This window comes from Nesoenas mayeri (genome assembly GCF_963082525.1).
Source record: "Nesoenas mayeri genome assembly, chromosome: 10".
NCBI classification, from domain to species: Eukaryota; Metazoa; Chordata; class Aves; order Columbiformes; family Columbidae; genus Nesoenas; species Nesoenas mayeri.
This window is the reverse complement of record NC_137560.1, coordinates 18025303-18048967: the sequence shown is the minus strand read 5'-3', so window position 1 is coordinate 18048967 and position 23665 is coordinate 18025303. Positions and strand designations below refer to the sequence as shown.

General features: G+C 41.1%; 1 protein-coding gene across 4 annotated transcripts in view; it reads right to left on the bottom strand.

The window, feature by feature from the left end:
• Nucleotides 1–23665, bottom strand: part of CADPS (calcium dependent secretion activator) — a gene marked incomplete at both ends in the record, with an annotated part of 216706 nt that overhangs the window by 38737 nt on the left and 154304 nt on the right. For 2 of the 4 annotated variants that reach the window (XM_080350537.1, XM_080350538.1), the window contains 4 exons: nt 2948–3094; nt 9672–9813; nt 10793–10949; nt 16614–16720. In XM_080350537.1, the coding sequence (XP_080206663.1) occupies nt 2948–3094; nt 9672–9813; nt 10793–10949; nt 16614–16720 (553 nt within the window). The remainder of the gene's footprint in view (nt 1–2947; nt 3095–9671; nt 9814–10792; nt 10950–16613; nt 16721–23665) is intronic. The other 2 variants (XM_080350539.1, XM_080350540.1) reach the window with 1 other exon arrangement.

Sequence of the window (23665 nt, the reverse complement as noted above, 5' to 3'; positions counted from 1 at the left end):
TCATAACCCACAAAACTTTCCAGACCAGATGAGTAAGACAACATTATGAGTTACACATACTAACAGGAAGAATGTGTGTATGGTAAAAATCAGCCTTAGTTAATAACCACATTAACATATGTGATTATTAAGAATTAAGGCCAGAAACTGTGGTAGAAAATCCTTGATCAATAATAACTGCCATACTGAGCTGTATGCAGTTATTAAGATTTAGGGTCTCATGCAATTCTCCCCCCTCTGGATTACACCTTGAGTTTGCTTTGTCCCCCCACAGTGAGACTCCCGTTTCCATGTAAGGGACAGTGCTAACAAGTGGTGAGCGAGGACACGCTTTATCTATTGAACAGCTGAAAAAAAATCACGGTAAGTCAATTGAGCTAAGGGCACTAGACATCTCATACCCAGGAGTTTTGGCAGGATTGACTGCTGCACCTTTTCACAGATCTGCCTCTTGCAAAGGCATGTATAGGACAACAAATTTCTGGTTTTTAAAATTTATTTTGCAACATCTTTGGTCTGTCACAAAACTCTGAATTTCTCTCCCAAGTGTATATTCTCATACCCACACCCCTGCCCAGATGGAAGTCTTTGGTCCTGCAGTGTGTAGCTACACCGATTCTTTTCACAGTATAATTATATCTCAAACCTCCACTCACAGAATAAAAATACAGAACTGGATTGCGCTCTGTTTGTGCAGAGAAATTTATGCATCTATAACCCTCCTCTCTCCCGCTTTCCTTCTCCTTCACTTTTTTTTTTCAGAACAATTAACCAGGGGAGCTTCAAGAATTTCATCCCCCTCCTCGCATACCACTAATGCTAACACGGTAATTTAGAAGATATTTAACACACCATGCATTACGACTTGTGCTGACATCATCTATAGAAACAGATGAGGGAGGGTGTTTCTATTGTGACAGATGCCAGCTGCATTGAATTAATGCTAGAGGAGACCGGAGCTAATGCAGACACGGCTACTGCAAGGTGAGAACCAAAGTCCCAACATGCTTGAGGGGTCCTGCGGGGCCCTGCGCTAACAGAGTTAACGAGATAAAGAATGAATCATCTTGGTTGTAGGAGAAACGTATCTGACACTAAGCGACAGGTAACATGTCCTCGATGGAGGGGAAGGGTGAGTAAAAGGAAACCAGGGAGATGAAAAGATAAAGAATCAGGCATTTCCTTCAACCAGGGGACTAGTTTGCACAGCAATCTCAAGAGTTCATCTACTGTCAGTTTTTAGTTTTGCCCAGTTCAAACCTGTGCTTTGGTATAAATAAGCTTTAACAATCTAAACCCAGTTTTGGAACTACATGAATTTATGTTTTAAATAATTAAACACATAAGAATACAATAATTGGTATTCACTACAGCAACAGTATGATATCCATTTGGTTTCAGAAATTTAAAAGTATTATTCTTGGTCTTTTTCTGACTTTTGATTAGGGCTCTATGCAAGTAAACAGTATAGTATATTCATTTCCAAGAGGCACTGTTAATATTCCGCTTGTAAGCACTGCAATTACTCTAATCACGCAGGCAACTTGCAATATACCATTGATGCTCAAGCATTTTCAAAGGGATTATCCAATTTTCTGTCATGACATGATTCTTATCTTTTCAAGGGCAATACCACAGAAGCATGCACAAAGATTAAAACTTTCAAGTACTCTTTACAGACAACTGCCTAAGCTAGCCTTTAATATAGCTATCTTAGCATGAATATGAGTTGTATAGCTTTGAAACATAAATTATGGTACTAATATTGAAAAAGGTTAACAAATCTATTAAAAAATTAAACATCTGTTTGTTTTACTTCTGTTTCGTTATAACTGGTCTGCAATAAAGCCTGTGCAAGGCTAATGGTAGAGGTATTTTGGTGGACTCCAGGTGTAGATGTAATCAAAGGTGTTTTGGTGACAGTGAAGGGGGTAATTTTGGGGGCTCCTTCAGTTTTATCTTTTAAGTGAGAATGTAGGGAAAAAGTAACACATCTGCGTGGTGCTGGCTGAGACCACCCCAAGCCAACCCTAAATAACCTCTAGGAATTTGGATGGAGAACTGGCAAAATCTCAGTTCCTGTGCTAGGGCATCTTGGGAGATGAGCCACCTCATATGCTGAGATGTGGGCTGAGCCCACTGTGTACCACCCTCCACGCTGCTTGGTGGCTGAGACTTTTAAGGGAAATCTGCTATAAAAACAGAAGTTGCCTAATTTGTGCTCAGGATTTGTGATATGGCCCCCCTGAGCTCCACCTGTGCACCCTGGGATGCTTGGAAAGAGACCAAGGAGCACAAGGCTCCTGCAGATCGATCGCTTTGACACTGTGCCCACTTTTCCAGGCCATAATCTAAAGATCACTTTGAAAATACCTTTTCTTAGTTGGTTACAGCATTATTCAGGCTGTAATGATGGCCATGGAGGTTTAATTGCTCCCTGGGACCTCCTCCAGCATGAATAAAAACTGTTGCAGGGTGCTCCTCTTTGTTAAACTGTTCCATCAAATCAAGACAAAAAATATTATCTAGGAAACAAGGAGCTTGCATTAAATAGAATTCACATTTAGATCTACATCTGGTCCACAGAAATTGGTTGACTGGCATTGAAATTATTTCATCTTCTCTTTTGGACAAAACTCTTTGCTGAGACACATAATGTTGCATTATAAGTGCTGCGGTTCATATGTTGTTCAGACCATGTCCCATTGTTGACAGCTATTTTGTAAAGCAAGATACTTGCTCAAACTCTCAGTGGGAATTTTCAAGATTTATACAAAAAAATCCTCAAAATACACATGCCAGAAATTCACTAGTGTCTCATTCAAAAAATGTCTAATTAACAGTATCACTCTTTAAAGTTTTATATAATGCACAGAAACAAACAATACATATCCATGCCAAGATTACTTTAAATTTAAATGAGATCTAATTTGAACTGAATACACACTCAGAATCATAAATAGCAGCCATCCATGACGGTGCAGAAAAGCTAGGCATTTGTGGGATGCCTAGTGGGATGTTAACTGGTAGATTTGGTACTTTAGGGAGATTCACATTTGGTAGATTCACATTGGGCAGATTACTTGTTAAACTCCTGTGGAAGAAACAGACAGAAAGAAAAAATACCATAACAGTGACAATGCAGATGTAGCAGAAGCACATGACACTCATAAACAAATCTGCAAAGTTAACAGCAGGACGACAGTTAAAAAACTAAAGCAAAACATTTCAGAAAGAAGCATGAGTATGGAAGCTTAAGTGTACTGGGTTTGCAGTCTGCAATAAAAAGGAAGTTATTTAAAACAAAAAAAACAAAACAAACAGAATGGGAAGAAGAATCACAAAGTAGCAAATTAATGGACTACTCAAACACCTACAGAAAATAACTCCGTCTTAAGTCCTGATACCATTTCAAAGTGCAGAAAGCAGCCTTTCCTTGGAAAAATCTCTCTTGTAAGGAAGCAAGCCGCAGTCCTTACACAGGCTGGCTGGATGCAAGAGCTAAACTAAGAGACCTATTAGAGAATTTGGATTCAAAATAATAAAAAGAGTTTGAAATTCCAGCCCTGCAGAAGTCCATAAGAGTTCTTCTGACACCATATTCAATTGAGTTGCTATTTCACTCCAAAATCTCTCTGTTTATCTTATACTCTACAAATAACAGAGATGTGCTAATTTGGAGCAATGCAACAGTGAACCACAAGGTTCTTCCCAAGTCAAGGCTCATGCCCTGAGCCTGCCCTTTCATTCCTGGGTCCTGTTCTACATGTGCACTGTGAATTAATTGCCTTTAATAAATCCAGGACTGTTACGTGAACGTTTATTGGCTGGAAATGGGCCATGGGTTGATTAAGACATTCAAAGGTTAATATAAGGAGCATGTGTAGTTGGGCATCACGACTTTAAGAAATATTTTCAGACATGCAACTGTAATGCAAAAGGAGATCTTTTAAAAGTGGGCAAGTGTATTAATTTAATGTGATGTACTCTCCTGAAACAATGTGTGGTGTAACAGCACTGCATGCTCAAAGTTTGCAAAACACCCTGATGTATTTTAGTGTGGTAGGTCTCTAGTTGTTATACTTGGTCTAATTATATTTTAATAAGTATCTCATTGCAGTTATATTTTACATACAAAATAAAAATGCCATGCGATTTGGGAATCAGAAGCCAGTTTCAGAACTGTGTCTTCTGCCTTAATCTAGTAATACCTACATGGCACATTGGGACACAACCCATAGGTGTTTTACAGTCCCATTTGAAGAACAAAACCAGATGCTTTGACATCGTTTTCACCAGATCATTATTTGGGCTCAGAGAAAATGGAATCAGGATTTCAGCTTTGCCCTGCACTGCTGAAGGTACTGGAAGCTTTTTCATCGATGTGCATGGACACGGCTTCACCATTGAACTTCCCTGCTCCCAATGACCGTGCCAGGAGGTGCCACCTCAGGAGGTCTCTCCCATTCCCCTGGAAGAAATCAGTTACTGGTCCTGGCAGCACTATCTGGACTCTTGGAAAACTATCAAATTATGCAATATATCTTTCAAGGAATATTAAAATCTTAGCAACTTCCTTAAGCCGTATTTTGAACTCTGTTTCTTAATGCAAGTTCTACATATCAGAAACCAAAGTAATGGAATTGAGCTGGCTGTACTGAACAAGTGTTTCCTAATGCTACAGAAGATTTGAAACACATCTCTGTAAGAGCTCAGCTTGTCATTGATGGCAAGTCTTAGGGAATAGATTTTATCTTCATTCTTCATTCTCCCGTTGTGAATAAAGTCCCCTGTTGTGGAGAAAAACCACAATCCAAAATATTTTTCTAGTAAAAAAATATTAAAAAATTGTATGTTTTTATTTTCTTTTGTATCTATGAGTCTTAATAGATTTCACTTCACGCTATCTGCTTGTTGTCTTTGTTTGTCAGTAAGCAGATATGAGAATTTACTAATGTAACAAAGCCGTCCATTGTTTCCATTCATACTGTATCTGCTATTAAGATTATATGATTACTGAATGAGACATAGACTCCACAGTGATTGAGAGAGTGTTAAATCTTCAGAAATGGCAGTGCATGTGGTTAGATACTGATATGGAATAAATAAAGAAATAGCAAGAGGTGGACAACATATAAATGTATAAGGAAAAGCAACTTAAATAACTTAGCCAGATGGTAAATACATAAATCAGAGGACCTTTGGTTTTAATATTAAAATTCAAGAAGTGACAGTGTTATATTAATAAAAACACTGTATTAATAAAATATGACTTCTAGAGTAAACAGTATACTATATTCACAAGGAAACATATTTCTTTTATACAACACATTATTTTGCTGATGCAAGGATATGTTGCAAGAATAAGTTAGTACTCTTAAAACAAAACAAAACAGCAAAATAATGGAGTATATTATGTTAACATACAGTAACTAATTTAAAAAATATTCTCCTGAATTGACATGCACAGTTTTGCAGGTTCAACTGATCTAATTATCTGACTAACAGTTGCAGTGAGACCTGTAAAAAATGATTAATATTACCAACAAATGTTCCAACCTGCAGTTGCTCAGACCATAAAAACTACAGGTCCAAGATGAGAAACTGTTTCTAGAAGCCAGCCATGCCTGTTTAATATAGATGGCTAAATATAACCTCAGCCATCAGGCAGGGAATGTGGGCATTTGCATCAACAAGATGAGGGCTGCCTGATTTAAGACGACTCGGCTTCAGGACTGGATCCTGATATGTTTGATAAAAGACGCACGCTCTGGAGCTGTACTGCTTGTTTTCTTGGCTTCTTCTGATTCAGCCCCAATTGTGTCTGGTGCTTGCGTAAATGGGTTTCACCTGGACTGTCTGCTGGGAAATTCTCACTGCAAAAAGACTGGCAACATACCCCTGTACAACATCCCAGCGCTCACATTGTCCTGGAGCACTGATCACAGAAAACAAGCCCAATTGCACAGGGTCTGCTCCTGTAGAGCTGCCCTAGTACTGAAAGGAGGACACAAAAATCACAACATTTTTATGAGACCTTTGTCCATACTTAAATGCTCACTTCCTATGGGATGGCTACATTGATTTAGTGATGGAAGATGCAAATGTCTCCTTCTTCCATCGCTATAAGCATTTACTACCTTACTGCCTAGGCTGAGCAAATGCTCAAGAGCAAATCTTTTCGTAAAAGCCTTGATGTGAAGCAAAGACCTTGATAGTGAAGCAAGCAGTCAAATCTGTGCTCTTCCTGTGACTGACACCCAGAATAGTAACAAAAATACTCATTTTCATTACAATGGTGCTTCTTCGAAGTGGAAGCATTTTTCATTAGTGCTCTGTAGCAGTACGACCTTATAAAATGATTGGTATAATCATACTGTTCAATTGCTTACATTTATATTAATGATACATTTAGAAATAGTTTGCAGAGGGTTAGTGAGCAATTAATAGATGCTAAAGCCAGGACTACAGTGTGGTAGAGACAGCCATCGGTCAATGAGTAATGTCCTAGTTAAGTGATTGAAATTGGTTATCAATGCACCAGCATTTGCTCAGAAAGATCTTTTAACACAGACACACACACAGAGACACACACACACACACACATGTACGTGTCTGCTGGCTGCAAGAAAAATCAGCGTTCTCCGAGAAGCTAGCATGAAAAAAAAACCATTGCAAACCCTACTTTTCCAAGACCTCTCAACTCACCAGAGAACAGACCTACTCTGTATCCCCCGTATTTGGATGACTGTGCAAAGGACAAGTGTTCCACATTTCTCTGCGTGGATTCATACAAGCGCACCAGCTGCTCTAGCTATAGGGCACGGACCCCCTGCAAATTCAGCAGCTCTGCAGAGGCAGATTACATAGCCCTCATGAGCACATTACAGCGATGCTTTTTCCCCCCATGTTTTCACTACTTAACCGTATCTCCCTCACTGTTTGTGATTTCTATACCTAACTCCTTGTAGCATAAGGTGCAGAGTATTCGGCAATGAAAATAGAAGAAATACAAGCTTGCAAACTGCCATCTGGTCAGGTTATGGAGGGCTACATATTTCAGCCTCGATTGCAAGCACAAGCATAGAGAAACCCTTTCGAAAGACTGTATGTTGTGGAATAATTTCTTCGTTAACAGGAGATAATGAGATTTCCTTCTCACAATTCACTGTAGAGATCCAAAGCAGAACAACAGTAAGCTCGGTGGAACAGACAGTCACGATAATCTACCTTTTCTGGCCAACCTGAAGACCTTTCTTCAAAGCAGAGGAAAGCCATGAAAAAAACACACTGCAGTGTTCTCAGTTCCCAAAAAGCTCTGCTGGAGAGGCGGCAATGGAAGGCCATGGCTTGGATGAGAATCGGCTGGTCCAAACTATGTGAAAATCAAAGGTCAAAAATTCAACTGTGCTGCAGTATGGATGTGTGGGGGTAGAAGAAGGTGGATACATGAGGGCAAATCAAAATAAGTCTCCGACCTGAGTTTTTCTGCAAGTTTGCTGTTGATCAGACAAAGAGGAGCAGGTGGTCTGCCCAGGAGGCAAAAGATGAAGATGCCTTAACATTTAGTTCTGAACAGCATATCCAAACTGTCATAAGATCCTAGGAACGACACCCCTCTTTTTCCTTACACAGTATGTGCCACCCTCTGTGAGCTCGCCAGTACCTTCCTTCGCCGAGTCGCATCGCGTCAAGCCAGCATTTGCAACTCGCACTTTTGTGAGACACAAGAACAAAATACCAACTAGTGAAAAAAGAAACCCAGAGTGCATCTTTTCACCAGATGGACACAAGCTTCTTGTGAAAAGCACCCACTTTCCTGCTGGAAGAAATCTTTTAAATACCCAAGTCTGTAAGACACATAGTTCAGCCTGGGCTTTCGCTTGAAACTGCAATGCTCAAAGCACTCCCTAACTGAAACTCCAGAAGGAAATAACTATTACAAGATAACTAAGAAAAAGATAACCATATTTTATAACTATCAAAGATAACTTGAAAATTATACATAATGGCACATCCAGGGGTAAAACATTTTGACAGGCAAGTACCACAGCTAAGTACTTATGGACATCTACAGTTAAGCCACCGAAGTAATTAAAAACCAAAATTATGTCAGCTTCTGACAAAAGAGAAAAGCAGAACAAATTGCTTATTGAGTACTTGACTGAGGCGGATAGGTACACAGAGTTCACTGCCTCTGTCTCGTAACAGACACAGAAATACAAACACATTCATTACTAAAGCAGAGCTCTGAAACTAAAGTGAACATTAACTTCAAAGTGCAATTCTGCTTGAAGGAGTGGCAGTAAAAATGGCATTCTCCTACTCGAAAGATCTATTTCTTGTATGTTTTCTGGGTCACATCTGCTTATTTGAAACAGGATTTTTTAGGATTTTTAATCCTGTTAGCCTGCAGACCAAAGACAGCAAATGGAAAGTGAGAGAGGCTTCTGAACGCCAGCCACTTAACCCCACTCAAAACAGAGGGGATGTTCAGGTGTCAAGAAAAGGCCTGAGATTTGGCAGGCAGAATCCTTATGAATGTCGAGGATGCACAAGAAAGAAAGGAAAAAACCTGGGTTCTCAGACTCCAGGTTGCATATGGGAAGCTGGCTGCCGAACAAAATCTCTTTTCCTTGTAAACGGAACATATTTGGTGTGAAAATCCCTGAAAGACCACACGTTCTTTTATACTGCAACCTCCAAGAGTGCAGTGCCACTTAACTTTGCCTGGAGGATCACAAAAAAGCAGGGAAAATAGTCTCTTCAGAGGTCACCTGGTCCCAATCCCATCTGAGGGACTGTCAGACTCACGCTGTTCGCAAAGGGTTGATCTTTCTCTTCTAATACCTTTATTAGAAGGAAAAGTCAGCCTTTTTCCTTCATAGAATCTTACTTGGCTTTTTTAGAGCAACCATGACAGGGTTCAGCAATGCTTCAAAACCTGTGAAATAACAACAGTAATCCAAAGCACACGCCACAATTTTATAATTCACCAGCTCTTTGGGTTTCTCTCGGGCTACCAATTTCTTGCTGGTAAATTCCTAGTTCTCCAAATTTAATAACTGATTCTGCTTGAATCACCTCGCCCGTGTTTCATTATGGTTTCTGCACGCCTAATCCTGCAGGCAAGGGAGCTGGGACCCAGCAGAGCTGCGTGGGGACACGGGGACACATGCAGCCATCAGCCGTGGGGCTGATGTGAGAAGCACAACGCCGCACTGTCCCTCCACAGGGTGGGCGGAAAAAATGAGTATTGAGAAGAACAAGTACAGCAATGACTCACACAGGTTATAGGGCTGGCCTGAACACCGTGAAGCCAGTTTTTTTTGTTCTGAAAAGGAGCTACTTGAGTTCAAAAGCAGCACTGGAAAAGGCCTTTTAGAATGGGATCCAAAAAGCCATGCCAGCTAAGATGGTTTTCACATTCCATTCTTCCACGTCCAAGGCACACAGTTCAAACTGAGGCAGCAACGTATTTCAAAAAGCAAATACCATTTCCCTCATTAACTTGAAAACCCTGAAAAGATCAGGCCTTCTATTTTTAGCATTAAACTAGAAAATCTAAAGCACTTTCTGCATGTCCAGTCTAATGTTTGGTAATTCATCTCTGTATGAATCTCCATCCATTTGCACCCAAATTCCGATTGTATCAAAGGAGGTTTCCTTACTTTACTGGCTCCCATGACTCCCGCTCAAAGCCCCTGTGAATTGACTGTGCAATTGAGGACTCCATCAGATCGACATATCTAACAACAAGTGGAGCAAACAGGTCTTGGAGGTGTTTGTGGAATTTTCCATTGCACAAATTATCTAGAATAGATAAATAAAAGTATAGTAAGACACTACTGTTACTAAAAGCTCTGTAACAATCCACAGCGTGGCACTTCATTACATAACGAAATTTGTCAGTCAACAGGAAGAAACTTCAAAAACATAAAAGGAGCTGGCATCAGGCACCAACGTGCACGACAAAGACAGCAGGAATGGCTTCTTACTCCAAACAAATAAACAGACAACAAATCTTTTCCATTAAAGTCAAATTTACAAACACATTATTACTTCCTGTGAATAAAAGGGTTGTAAGAAATACAGCATGGAAAACATTATGGCTTTAGCAGGTAGGAGAATCATGGTTACTCACGACCATGATGCTGGAAATTGCTCTCTGAAGATGAGTCCCTGGCTTTTTCATGTGGTTGTAGCAATCTAACCGGGACCCTTGGCTGGGACCTAACCCAAGGCAATGCCAACTCTGCCACCAGCTCCCCGGGGAGCAGCAGAACCCCCCCATCAGAGTGCCAGATCCCCAAGGGCTTTGAAGGCATGGGCTCATGTGCTTTGGAGAAGCACAGTTCTTCTGAATTACTCTCGCTTTCATTTATTTTAATTGAAATAATTTCCTGTCTTCTATGAAGTATTTTAAAGCAGGGACTGGTTTACTCCATGTTAAATCAATGCAGTACACACATATAAAATGATACACACATTTAATGACAGTGAGATAGAGTACCTAATTCCCTGCTTATTAGGCAGCCATTATCAAGAGATGTGAGAAGATGAAGCAAAACAGAAGTTCAGCTTCTCCCCTTTGGCTGAGGCATTTGATTTAAGGGAAGTCTGTGTGCCTTTTTTTTTCAGTGGAAATGGAACAAAATCAAGCTGATGCTAAGAGTATGTACTGTAAATCTCTACCCATCTCAGTTCTCTGTGCAGTACGGAGAGGCTGAAAGTATTATCAGTAACCTGAGCTGCCCACTGAAAAAAGAGATGATCAAAATACAATACATACAGTCACTACGGAGGGAATCGTTTAGAAGCTGAAAGAGTGGAAAGCTGTCCCAGGTGTCTGGGGGTTGCACCTCTAACGCAGCATCCATATCCACTGCAAACAGTGACAGGAAGGTCTCCGCATGCTCAACCATTAAGTCTGACCACCAAGCAAATGCCTTCAGAGTTGGTAGAAAAAGACAATAAAGAAGTATATTAGTTTTAACAAAGCACAGGGAAAGATGTTAAGCCACACATCTCAAAAAAAAAAAAGTGCATCCCATGGAAACTACTTTTATTGTAAAGAGAACAGTGCTTTAGAGTGCTGGCCTGCACAGACAGTGCTAATCACAGGAATTAGGCACTGCTATTTTAATAAAAAGGTTTCTTAAAGAGGATCTGTTCAGAGCTCCACTGTAAAAGCACACAGCTGTAACATGGCAGAGAAGGTTTCATCTGTTCAATTTACAATAAATGACTTCATTAATCTTTAATTATGCTAATTATCAGAAAAATCATCTAGTTCTTATTCTAAAGTACAGAAATTTGGGAGTTTCTTCACTATGCTTGTGGGTTTTCTGCTGTACTTTTCAACAGTTTAAATTTATTTGGATTGACTACTCCTATTCGTCTTGAAAAACTAGAAGCTGAAGATAGTAAAATCTGTCCTAAATCACTCACACTCTTCTTTAGAAATATTTCAAGCATCACCAGTAAAAGTTATTACAGCACTGTTCATTTTACATGGTTAGCTATACACATCCATAGAAACACACTACCACCTTTATAATGCTACTGAGTAGGAAATCAATTACAAAGCTCTATTATCAACATGCCAAGATAAAAAAAAAATCTACGGCAAGCCTGCATTTTCACAGAGGCAGGAAAAAAAGTTATCTAAACTTGAAAACCAAAAAATATCAGTGAAGTAACTCATTCTCATGCACATGGGTCCTTAAAAGTCACTGTGCGGGCTCTCTGACGTGACATTCACATCATACATGGCTCAGATGTGAATGCTGCAAACGCATGCATGCGTGTTTAGTAATCACTTCTGGCTGGGAACATGCAATATGAGAAGTGCTGTCGTTAGGACCATGTGCTGTCATTTTGAAGTGACAGGAAATTACTCAGTGACTTAAAGGATCTAAGAAACAGCTTTCCGGCACTTTGAAAGAAAAAGAAACCTCTAGCATAGGCACAAGGCTGGAGATGAAACGGAAAAGACTGAGGATAGATGAATCGGTTCGAAGAGGAATTGCCAGTCAGGGAGGGGGATTTTTTTGCAGATTTTAGCAGACATGAATAAGCAGAGTGGACTTTCACTTTCTCACGGTTCAGTTTTGATTAATCAATGAAGAACTGCACTGATGTGCAGAGCATAGCTCCAGCTGCTGGTTCCCTTGGCCATAGAGAGGGAGCAGCACCCCAAAACCAGGTCATTGCCATGGACCCCTTTAATTCTTCCTATTTTGGCCTGACTCCTCAGCTGCCAGTGACATTGGCAGGGGGTCTTTGGGACTATTTCCACTCCTTCATTCCCCCAAAGTATAAAGCAGACCGACATTGCCCTGCCATTATTCCATGACTTGATGTAAAATTGGTGTGAAGACATGGATAGGTTGGACGTGGCACTGGGCATTATGTGCCCAGAGAACATCCAGATGTAAAATAACCAAAATAACCAAATAACACTCAAACTAATCTTAGTATTGGGACTATGCTGACATGGGAATGAAGATGGTTATGTGGTGGGCTGTGCCATGAAGGTTCCCAGAGGCAGGCTGGGCAAATGCTGTGCCTGGAGCAGCAAAACCAGCAGCTTACTGTGTCCCTGTGGTCATGGCATGGTGACAAGGTGGCTACACTGGGCTCCTTCATCTGCAAACTGCCCCCAGCCCCAGGCACATGGAGGAAGCTGGTGGGCACTGCTGCAGCAACACCAGCCCTGGGTACTTGGAAAGCTCAGGGACAGTGGTGACGGTGACCCTGGGTATCTGCAGAGTCATTACTCTGGAAAAGCCAAAACTGAAGCGAGGGAGCCCAGAGGGTGACAATGCTCTTCAGTTCTTCCTCCCATGTCTGGTGTTGGTGTCCAACCGAGCGTGTGGCCAGATGCCTGGGAGTGTTGACTCGGGAAGTGTCACATCACCACAAAACCACCCAGGAACTGAAAACACCAAGACCCAGGTCTGCTCCTGATGCCTGCTCAAACCTTCTCCCCAAAGTGCAAGCGGGAAATGAGCTGATGAGCATCCTCTTAACCTATCAGCGCTTGTCTATGGTTTTCGAGGAGGGTGCTGGGGCTGTCCTTGCACTGACATGGTTTCTCTGCCTGCCAAGAGCCCGCCATGCTGTGTGCCCATCGGGTACTGCCCGCAGGGATGCGGGCAAAGAGATATCACCTCGAAAGACCAACAGCAACTGACGTTTTTGGGGGAGGGAAAAGAGGGAAGGCCAAAGAATATGTTCTGCAGCAAATCCCAACATAAACGCTTCAGAGTCCTGCAATAAAAACCTGCGTCCGCAAAAAAGGAAAAAAAAAAAAAAGCTATTCTTAAGAGAAATTATGAAGCAAAGCATGTGATCATTTGTCGGGAAAAAAAAATGCCCAAACCAGTCAGCTTCCCTTTTGCTGGAAAAGTCAAATTTTAGCTCCGTAAGCCTCTATGTCAGGATCCTCAACTTCCTCCTCCCTAGTTTCAGTGAACAGAACTTTCCTGTGGTGCGAGTGGTAACACCACACTTTGAAAATCTCCTTCAAGATGGTAACATTTCATTTATTTACCATCTACTTACCTGCTTTGCTCAAAACGCAATGTAAAGGAGAAAAAAAAAAGGGTGCTTTCTAGCCAAACACACCTATTATTGTATATTTTACACATGGATACACATGTATATATGTATGACCTCAAGGAGTTAAAATACATATATACATATACACATACGTATACATAGAGAGAGAAAACACAAGTTTTAAAATAGGTGAATGCCATCGTCTCTGGCATTTGTCATCAGTCATCCAGAGGAAGGGAAAGGGAGGTGGGAGACATCTGATGGGAGAGATGACACAATGACAGAGACCTCCCGCTCTCACAGATCACAGACGTAGGCGCATGGTTTCTGCTGCATCTCTGCCTGTGCTGGTTCGTTTCTCTCTTACGGGTAAGAAAAACCCAACTGACTAGGCACAGTACTTCCGTTGTAACATTTTTTGAACATCTTTCATGCTCTGAGTATTATTTTCTGGGTTCTCATTAGCGAGTCTGCCTGGATGTCCATGTGGAGAAAAAAAAGGGGCATGTTTTAATTGCAAAAACTATTGGCTTTTAGCAAATTAATGCATTTCTTCAGTAAGTGGTGCAATTTAACTTTCTGCTGAACACTTGAGGTAGAGTGAAGAGTTGCATCTTGCAGGTTGAACCTTCTCCAGGTGAATGGACAACATGTCCAAAAAAACCTCACCCGGAATAATTTGAAAAAAAACCCCCAAGTGCAACACCTCAGCAATTCTCATTGCACAGTGTGACCGTAACATGGCTACAATGCATAATAAAAATCAGTGATAAACCGCTCTGCCTCTTCTCTCTCTTCCTTTGGGTGCAATTCAAAGTGTGCTGAGAGCTGGCCAACTGCCTGTACGCTGCTGAAATGTCACAGCCACCCTCAGGACAGGGACTCGATAACGTACCCACAGCATGCTGGGCTTCTGGAGAGAGATGAATTTCACCCTTCCAGGTCACCATTCAGAAGAAGAGACCGGGATGTCTCCTATCCGTGTTGGCATTAACCTTCTGTCTCTGATCAAAACCTTGTGATAACAAAAGATGCTGGAGAATAGTTTTGAGTCTTCCTCCTGGTGAGGATCTTGGCAGTGTGGCTGGCTGAACGCGACCAGCCCCAGAACCACTTCCTTCAGAAGTCTACTATTTTCAAAATAACCTGCATTTTAAAAACAGCTCCTTCCTGCCTGGTTGTACATCCAGCCTGTGCTGGTGATGAGTGGAATAAAACACTCGTTATCCTTGGACAGCTTATCATAGCTCGCGTGCAAGTGCAGCGCTGTCGAGCACCCCCTCGCTTTTGTAAAAATGAAGTTTATTTCACTCTTCACCCCATATATTCTCTCTCTACATATAAATACTGTATATCCAGTACAAGGCACATACAGACAAAACCAGAGGAAGACCACTACCATTCTAGGCACTCGTGTAGTACTTAGTCCATCTCCACCACAGTGGTACTAGAGGTTGGGTGAATGCAAAACGACAGAGGTAACAACAGGCTGAGGAGAGAGTCCAGGCAGGTAGGGTTGTGTTGGGATGTAACTGCAGCGCTCGTAAAATATACCCATTGCTACATGCATGGACCAGACTACTATGCCACATTTACCCTCCTGTGTCAGGCTACCAGCTCTGCAAGCAGCCAACTTGAAGTTGCTGTTATTCAGTATAAAGTTACGGAAGCGAGGGCAACCCGGGTAAAATCCCAGTAGGAAACATGGCACTGAGAGGGCATGCACGAAATATGACAGGAGTGACTCGTTTCATTCAGTTTAGTCACATACCTCTTTCCCCTGCCAGGATCATCCAAGATTGAATGAACAGTAGAAAAACAGGGAGGAAATTTAAATATGCAAGCAGGCATTAGTTGGGTGTTGTGGATTGTTGTGTATTATTAATAAGTTAATAAGTCAAATTATACCGCAAATTCAATATATACTGGAATGATTTTTAGGTGATTGTGAAATTATTTATTAAATGCTCTTAATGCAAAATATAGTGAGTATATATATATATAAAAATGGGAAGGAAAAGAGAAAATAGTGAATGAGTGTTACATTACCTACAGTCATAAACAATAACTGTTCACTCTGAATTTCAAAACTATTAACTTTTCAATATGTATCCAAGAGCACTGGATTTACAGAGAACTCAGGGCTCAATCCTGCAAATACTTACACACGTACGCAACGTCACTTGCTCGGGCAGAAATGTCCCAGTGTGCTGAGAGCAGGACTACAGACGGCAACGTCAGCTGTCTGCGGGGTCAAGTGTTTCCAGGATCAAGCCTCATGATTTTCTGGTCTATATTTGACTATGCCATGGTTTCAGTGGTTTTAAAACATGAATCTTTTCATCAAAGTGGTTTGAAGAGTTAAGAGTAGTTGTATTAGGCCTTAGATAACCCAAATAGTGAGTAACAGAGAGTAATTCATCCTAACCTCTGTGACTAGTAATTGAGGTATTCCCAATAAGCCAAGACAGAAGATGCCAACAGGAAACCAGGTGAGTTAATCATGTACCGTAGGGACCCAGGGAAACCCCTGGAAACAACCTGAATGCTCAGAAAGGGACAAAAAAAAAAAGAATTTCTTTGTTTTGCGGTGATTTTCCTTGCTCCAGCTCTGGCCAGCAGAAGCGGTAAGCTGCTCCAGGGACCCCGCTAATGCTGTCTGGAGGCACAAACACACGACATTATTTGGAAATATGACCTTTCAGAAGAGCGGACAGGTTTTCTCTTGTATGTAGTTGGTGGTGAATACATTTGGCCAGATTCAGCTCCTGCTGGCGCTGTACGAAAGGCTGCAGAGTGACGTAGAGGAGAGCAGAACTTTGAATTCCTCCTTTCGCCACCCCCTCCCCTCTGCAAAAGCAATCTTCCTGAACTGCACTTTGCCTTCATTGCACTCGAGCACCATTATTTCAGAATACTTCTGGCTTTTCAAGAAGATAAACCCACACCAGTTGGAAGACACCACACATATAGAGAAAGCCCCCAGCAAACCACCGGAGCCTGCTGGAGACCTGGGGGACACGACCTCGCAGGGCAGCACTGCTCACCTCCGCATGGTGTTCTTCGTTCTGCTGTAGGACTTCAATTACCAACTCTGCCAGACGTATTGTGTCTTCTAACTTTTTAGCTGGTGTGACTAACCGGCCTACATTTTCTGTAGTACAAGAACTCAAGTTAAAAGGGAGGCAGAATGAAAAGCTAGACGTACAGTAAGTTATTTTAGATTTTTTTTTTTTTAAAAATCCCATAATATTCTACAGCTTTAAAGATCTTTTCATGCATATGTTAAATGCTTATATAATTAGTACTAAGCAAACCAGAAAGCCACATTCGTTATTATACTATGAAAATACAGTGCTCCAGCTCCAAATTTCACAATACTGTCAGAGTTGTTTAGCTTTATGGTGAGATGGTGACACTTTATCAGCTCAAATAAGAACATCACATTCCCTAAAGACAGCATCTGGCCGCTAATATGTGAACAATATGTATCCTTGAATGTAGATGATGCTATTATAGAAATCGCATCTATATTATTTTAAAATGCTTTTAACAAGATCAATTTAAACAAATCTGTCTGCACTTTTAATAAATTGTCAGACTTAAGCAATTTAAATGTCACCTGCTACTGAAGGCAAAATTTGCAGGTCTGCCTTGCTCCAGGATTTAACTCCACAAGGGTCAAGGATTTACGCATGCTGGAGGGAGTGGAAAGTGGTAAACACCACTAGGTGCTCATAGGTGAGATTTATATGGGAAAAGAGATGCAACTTTACAGCAAAAACCCCGCAAACAAACCAAAGAGTTTAAATCCTGGAGCCTGGGGTGTTCAGCTATATTGAACTATTTCGCAGCATTTTCTGAAGACTTTAAAAATAATTGAATTCTATTATTCTAGGTAATTAATATTGCGAATAGCTTATTAAACATTTGAGGTGCTAACAATCTGGAACATTTGGAGTATTTCACTAGAAATAATATAGAGAAAAATAAAATAATCACATTTTAATCGAACGACAGCTTCCATGGAGCTGGCTGAGTGCAAGCGAGGAGGTTTCTGTGAGCTGACACCGTCTCATTTCCCTGAGGAGCACAAAGTCTTACTGCAATGGTGGCCCTGAGGAGATCTTCTCCTTGGGGATGCACCTATGCTGTGGCATGTCACCACGTTAACCACAGAACTGTCACTCTGGTTCATGACCAGGCACCAATCCCAGCTCTTGAATGCAGTTACGGCAGAGAACGGCGTCGCACTTGGGCAGCTACACCAGCCCAGTCCTACCTCTGCACTGACATATATTTTGTCCTCTCCATGACATCAAAGCCAGAGAATTCCTAAATGGGTGAAATACCAGAAACCAAATAGCCAAACTGATCTGCAATAAGCAGCACACAACAGACTGTATGTGCCCAACGCAGCAAAACGCTAGCAGTGTGTGCATTGAAGCTCTGTTACCAGCAGCCATCCCAGGATTTCCAAAGGAGCCCAGCTCAGCCAGCAGCTCGGGTCCTGCCAACACGCAAGGTGCTGGCTGCGCATCTTGCTCCAGCCTTCTGCACACGCTAGTTTTCTGCTAGTGTTTAGGTGTTCGTTACTGCTGGGTTGTGGCTGCATGCAGATGACACTGCTCCACTCTCCTGGCTCACCTGGAGAGAAGTCCCTGCCTTACTGAAGGCTTGGTGAACTTCAAGGACTTAATTATCCACATCAAAATCTTGCCTGCTCCTGGTTTTCCCTGAATACCTATTTACGGGTAACAAATTTCCCAGGAAAAGGAAAGCCATATTTTTCAGAATGGCCACATTTGAGTGGCTGAGGTTGGTCTTCAGTGGAGCTCAGCAAGCTGAAATCTGGCATTGCAGGCACTCAGCTCAGCTAAGAGATGCAACATGGTAAAGTACCATGCAAATGAACCCTAAATTTTTGCTGATTTATGCCTTGGGGGTTTTCTTTTCCACTTTCCCTTTAATTTCTTGTATCAATGGAAACAAACAAAAAATCCAGGTTTCCCTTAATATAATTTATTGGGCAAATACTGAAACTGGAGAACTACTGGTTAACTCCTCATTCTTTCTCACTGGCTACAAGAAGGAGAAATCTCTTCCTTTTGAGCAAAAGTAGTCCGAAGACATGGCTCTTAGTAAGTTCTGGTTGTTTCTGCACCTCTGAAGCCAAAGGGAAGCTTTTCTATTGATCAGAGCAGAATCAGGCCCATTCTCATTTGCAACACTGATCTGCTCTCAAATACAACTAAAAGACAAAAGTGTTAATAAGAACAACTGCTCAGAGATGCTGTCTTTAAAGAAAATATTGATGCTTATACAACTTTGGCAGCCAGCAGATGTCAATCTTAATTTTTTTTCTTCTTATTTTAAATATTTCCCTGGTTAAGTTACTATACATCAGAATATTCTGCTAAGATAGCTGGAGCACTGACAGTTACATGAAACGTATACGATATACTTATCAAACATTTCATCCAACATCATGTAAAGCTCATACATATTTATAGTTTTCATGCAAAATGTTATGCAACAACAATGTTATTTTGTGCTGACGTTGATATTTGAAAATGTTGCATATGTCAGACATTGCTAGACAAAAAAATGTGGACATTTTGAAATAAATGCTACCTCTAAATTTCTAAAACCTACCACATCGCGCTAGGTATTTTGTATAAAGCTGCACATGAGAACTAGCTTTCTATTACTACACAAGCAACTGCTAGACTAGAAAACCACTGAATAAAAGGAAGGAAGACTATTACAGTACTTGGCGGCTGTTTGGCCATGCCTTTGAGCATGTGATTTATCATGTTAGTCTGCGTTTGAGGAGATGATGGTGGCCCAGCCGGTGGCTTAGGCTTGGACGGACGGGCTGCTTGTGCATGACGGAGAGAGACGCCAAAAGTAAAGAGACAAATGACTTCATAAACAGTGACAAAAAGATGGAAACTTCAAAAGGAACATAAGCAGAAATGACCAAACACAAATGGAATAAGCTGCTGGGTTTCTGCTTATCGGTACTTCAAGTATTACACGGTAATGACACCATTCGACAACACGTATTCGAGAAGTCAGCAGATTCCAACATCCTACGGGACTGTGCAATCAGAAATCTAAAAATTCAGCACAAGTATGAAACTGCACTTCATGCAGCCACATGAGGAAATTGAATTAGGGTAATTCAGTTAAAACTCTGGAATTTAGACAAGGTGAACTAAAAAAGACCACTTTAAGTCAGGGCCCCAGTGCTTAGGTACATTTAGCAATAGAATAATGAGCCACAGGAATTAATTGCTTTGCAAATATCAATTACACATTTTCGAATTAAACGTCACTGTTGGTTAAAGGAAGCTATAAAATATTCTTGTGCAATTTAAACATGTAAAAAAATCTGTCACTTAAAAATGTGTGGTTCCTGATCGTTTCCAGCTCATTTAATTATTTTCAACTTGGAATTCTACTGGCTTTTATATTCTGGGTTGAATCATATATAAAAACTTGCCAGCTCTATCAAATATGTTACTTGCTATTCCAAATGTTAGAATACTGCAATCAGGACTTGACCCATCTGTCATATAGTTTACAATATCAGCACAGGAAAAATTCAAAGAAAATAGCCTTTCCTTTTACATACACCCAGAGAATAAATTATATACTGTGAATATTTTAACACAATAGTTTCTATTCCATTTAATACCAGGTTTTAGAAGCATTGTGACTATTTTTAACAATGCCATTTGCAAGGAATCTGGCATATTTATCTGGACATTCTATTGCCAAAAGTCCTTGCCATTTTGCTTGCATTTTCCAGTAGGGGAAAAAAAAGTCGGTTGGCTTGTGCAAAGTAGATTTCTGATTGCTTTCATTTCTCACAGAACTATAACACTTATCAAAGTATAATAAAGAATATTCCAGTAAACTGTTAGTTAAAGAGTATGAGTTAGGTTGATTCGCCTCTCCATACACAGAGATATACATACATACACAAACACACATACAATGCGCTTGTGCGCACACGCACACAGATTTTTAGTCTTTTAAGGTAAGTAATGATTTAATTCAGACTCTTAGATTCAAGCTACTGGTTAATGGCTTTTTGTTGTTGTTGTTTTCTGGTAACAGAAAAAGAAAATCTATTTGTTCATCTCTGGAGTCATTCTGATCCTTGTTCAATGTTTACCAAGGGTGGCTTTGTCTCCAGAAACAAACCTCTTAGCCTCAAGTGACAAAAATAACTGCTTTTTGGGTATTGGCCTTGATGACTTTCACTCTAATTTAAAACATAAGCAAGAATTCAATTTAACTACTCACTGATGGGTCCTGAGCTCCACATATAGATGCAGGAAAAATATTTTACTGCTCAACACTGTGGAGGGTAGTTTGTGCCTAGGTCCCTGCATGGAAGGGACCGTGGGGAGAGGAGACCACACATCTCCTCCCACCCACATCTGGCAGCTGTGTGGTGGGACCCCCTTGCCACTCAGGGGAGTCCTTTAGGCTCCAAAGTGGGGGGAGACAAGGAGAAAGAGCTCCTCCTAGGAGTGACAAAGCCAGGGAAAACTGCACCCCAGAACTGCATCCCACCATGCCTCTCAAAATTGCGACCCTTAAATGTGTGTCCAGCCCCTGCATCCCAACAAGCTACTCAAGGACAAATAGATTTCAGACTTCGCAGACATCCAGAGCCCACAGTGTTGAATGGGCCTGACTTGTGTGAGTGTTTTCTGTCCTAGGCAAGAGTCATTAGCAGAGAGGGAAGAGGAGGAAGAGGCAAGAGATTCAGCAGCGCAGACACTTCACGAATTGTGTACAAAACAGCTTGGAGGAGGTTCTGGCTGTGCAGTTGTCAGCACAGTGTCCCAGGTGGCTTTTCCTTTGTTGGGAGACCTTTGAGAGATCCCCCTGGCACCTCACCACTGCTCCTGGCACTCCCCACCGCCACCGGCTCTTGGAAACAAGCTTCCACAAGGGATTACAGCAGGTTAGACAACAAATTATCGAGGTAATTTTGATCTGGCCAAAACTACACAAATATTCAGGTCTTTTGTTTGTTTAAATTTTTCAGACCCAAATGCAGGGCTTTTACATGATGGCTGCAAAACAACCTGGAGCTGAAGGAGAAGAGAGGAAGAGGTCTCTCCCTTCTTTGGGGCACTGAACACCTCATGAGCCCTCACCCACACTTCTCTTTGTTGTCTCTTTATTGCAAGAAAATGTAAAAGATTATGGTCTGGCTAAGCAAAGTGATTAATTTAATTCATCAATTTAAACAGAAATGGGTCTGTGACTGCAACGTTCCATAAGGCATTGGATTTTACACACTTTTCTGGGTCCAGGTCTCGGAGATGATACGTGAGGTCCCTTTCACGGGGTGTCTTGGCTCCTGCGAGGGAGATGAGTAAGGCTGGAAGGGTTTTACGGCACTTGCCAGCAATCAGCTGCAACGTGTGTGGCAGGTTTTGTTTCACTTTGGCTTTTCTTTCTTCCTTGTCCTTTCCCTCTCTAATCCCTCACCACAGCCAGTTTGGCATCAGAAATGCTCCCGTATTCATTGCTCACGTGTGTCAGATGGCTAAGATTTAAACTCCTCCATCACTGAAATCCGGGGCAGGAGCAGCTTCTTCCTCACTAACAACCTAGCAAAATGCTTTCCTGGACAAACTTCTGCCAAAGGTTTTTAAGCTTCTGCAAGATACTTACAAATAAAATACTTGCAGCAACTCAAATTACTTGGCAGATTCTGGGGCTGTGCTTGCAATAAGCTTCAGCCTGCAATGAGTATTACAGGTGTATCATAATAGAAAATCTGTGCTACTTTGGGTATGTATATTGCATAAAATTAATTGTCTGTGACTATATGGACTGGAGAATTTTCAAACAACATATTTCTCACTCAGCACCGTTATTTCTGCTAGATGGGCTACTAACACATCAGTGATAATAAAACTTGCAATAGGAGACGTGTATTACTGACTTTCCATATTTTTTAAAAGCGTAGCCACTGACTCAAATATCTCCTTGTAATAATTAAAAATATACAATCTCAGCCAAAGGTTTTGGTATATGAGTGTTATATGTGTGTTTATTTGTGAACCAGTCATGAAAATGATAAAGAGTTGCTTTTCTCAAGATAACTATCAAGAATAATGGACTCAGCCTGAGGATGAGACAAAGCAGCCTTTTATTATATTAGTGAAATGAATTGGCGTGTTTCTGAAAGGGATTTCACTGATACTTTATCTTTCAAAATAAAATGTGTTATCTTAAAAGTGAGAAAAATTAATAGATTTTTTTTTTCAATGCAGGAAGACTCTAATTCAGCTGTTAAAACTCAACGTACTGAGAGGAGAACTGATCTCCTGACTTTCTGATGGTTATTCAGCCTAGTGAGGAATTCCTGCATATTTGAATTGTATCTCATGCCTCAGGCAGCAAGTTGCTCTGCAGTGGGTAAGCAGCTTGTAGAAAGATAACGGCGCAGTGCAGATCTTAATGATTTCTGAATCTCTCGTAATAACTTTGATACTGCTTTTAACACTGCCTTCGAAAGGCCAAGATGAAATCTTCATTAAATACAGCTGAATGCTACTTCAAGGAATGAAATAAATAAAGCAGCAGTTCAGCAGCACACAAGTACAGGTTCTAGTCATTCCTGAGCTAAAGTGCATGATTTATTAATGATTTTAGTCTCTACTTTTGCATACAAAGACTGATGTTTTCATACATTTTGCATCCATATTCATCTGGGGAATGCCTTTTGTTTGTTTGTTTGTTTTAAGTGTTGTGGTTTATCACAGGTGCTGGCAGTGATTGCCTAGGGGTGGCTGAGCTGACAAATCACACAGGATCTCTCTTTGTCCTGGACCAGGTTAATCAACAGGCAGCTCAGTCCCTGGTCCTTCAGCGCACTCGCTCAGAGTTACGGGTATGTACACAGAGCTTTCCAGGCTGAGATCGAGAAACAGGGAAGGCAAGGGATGTAAAGTGAGCATGAGGACCGTCACAAGGACTAGTACGAGCATCTTGAAAAATACCACTGCTTCTTTCACAACCTGCTGTATCGCTCTCGTCTAAACCCGACCTCTTCTGCACC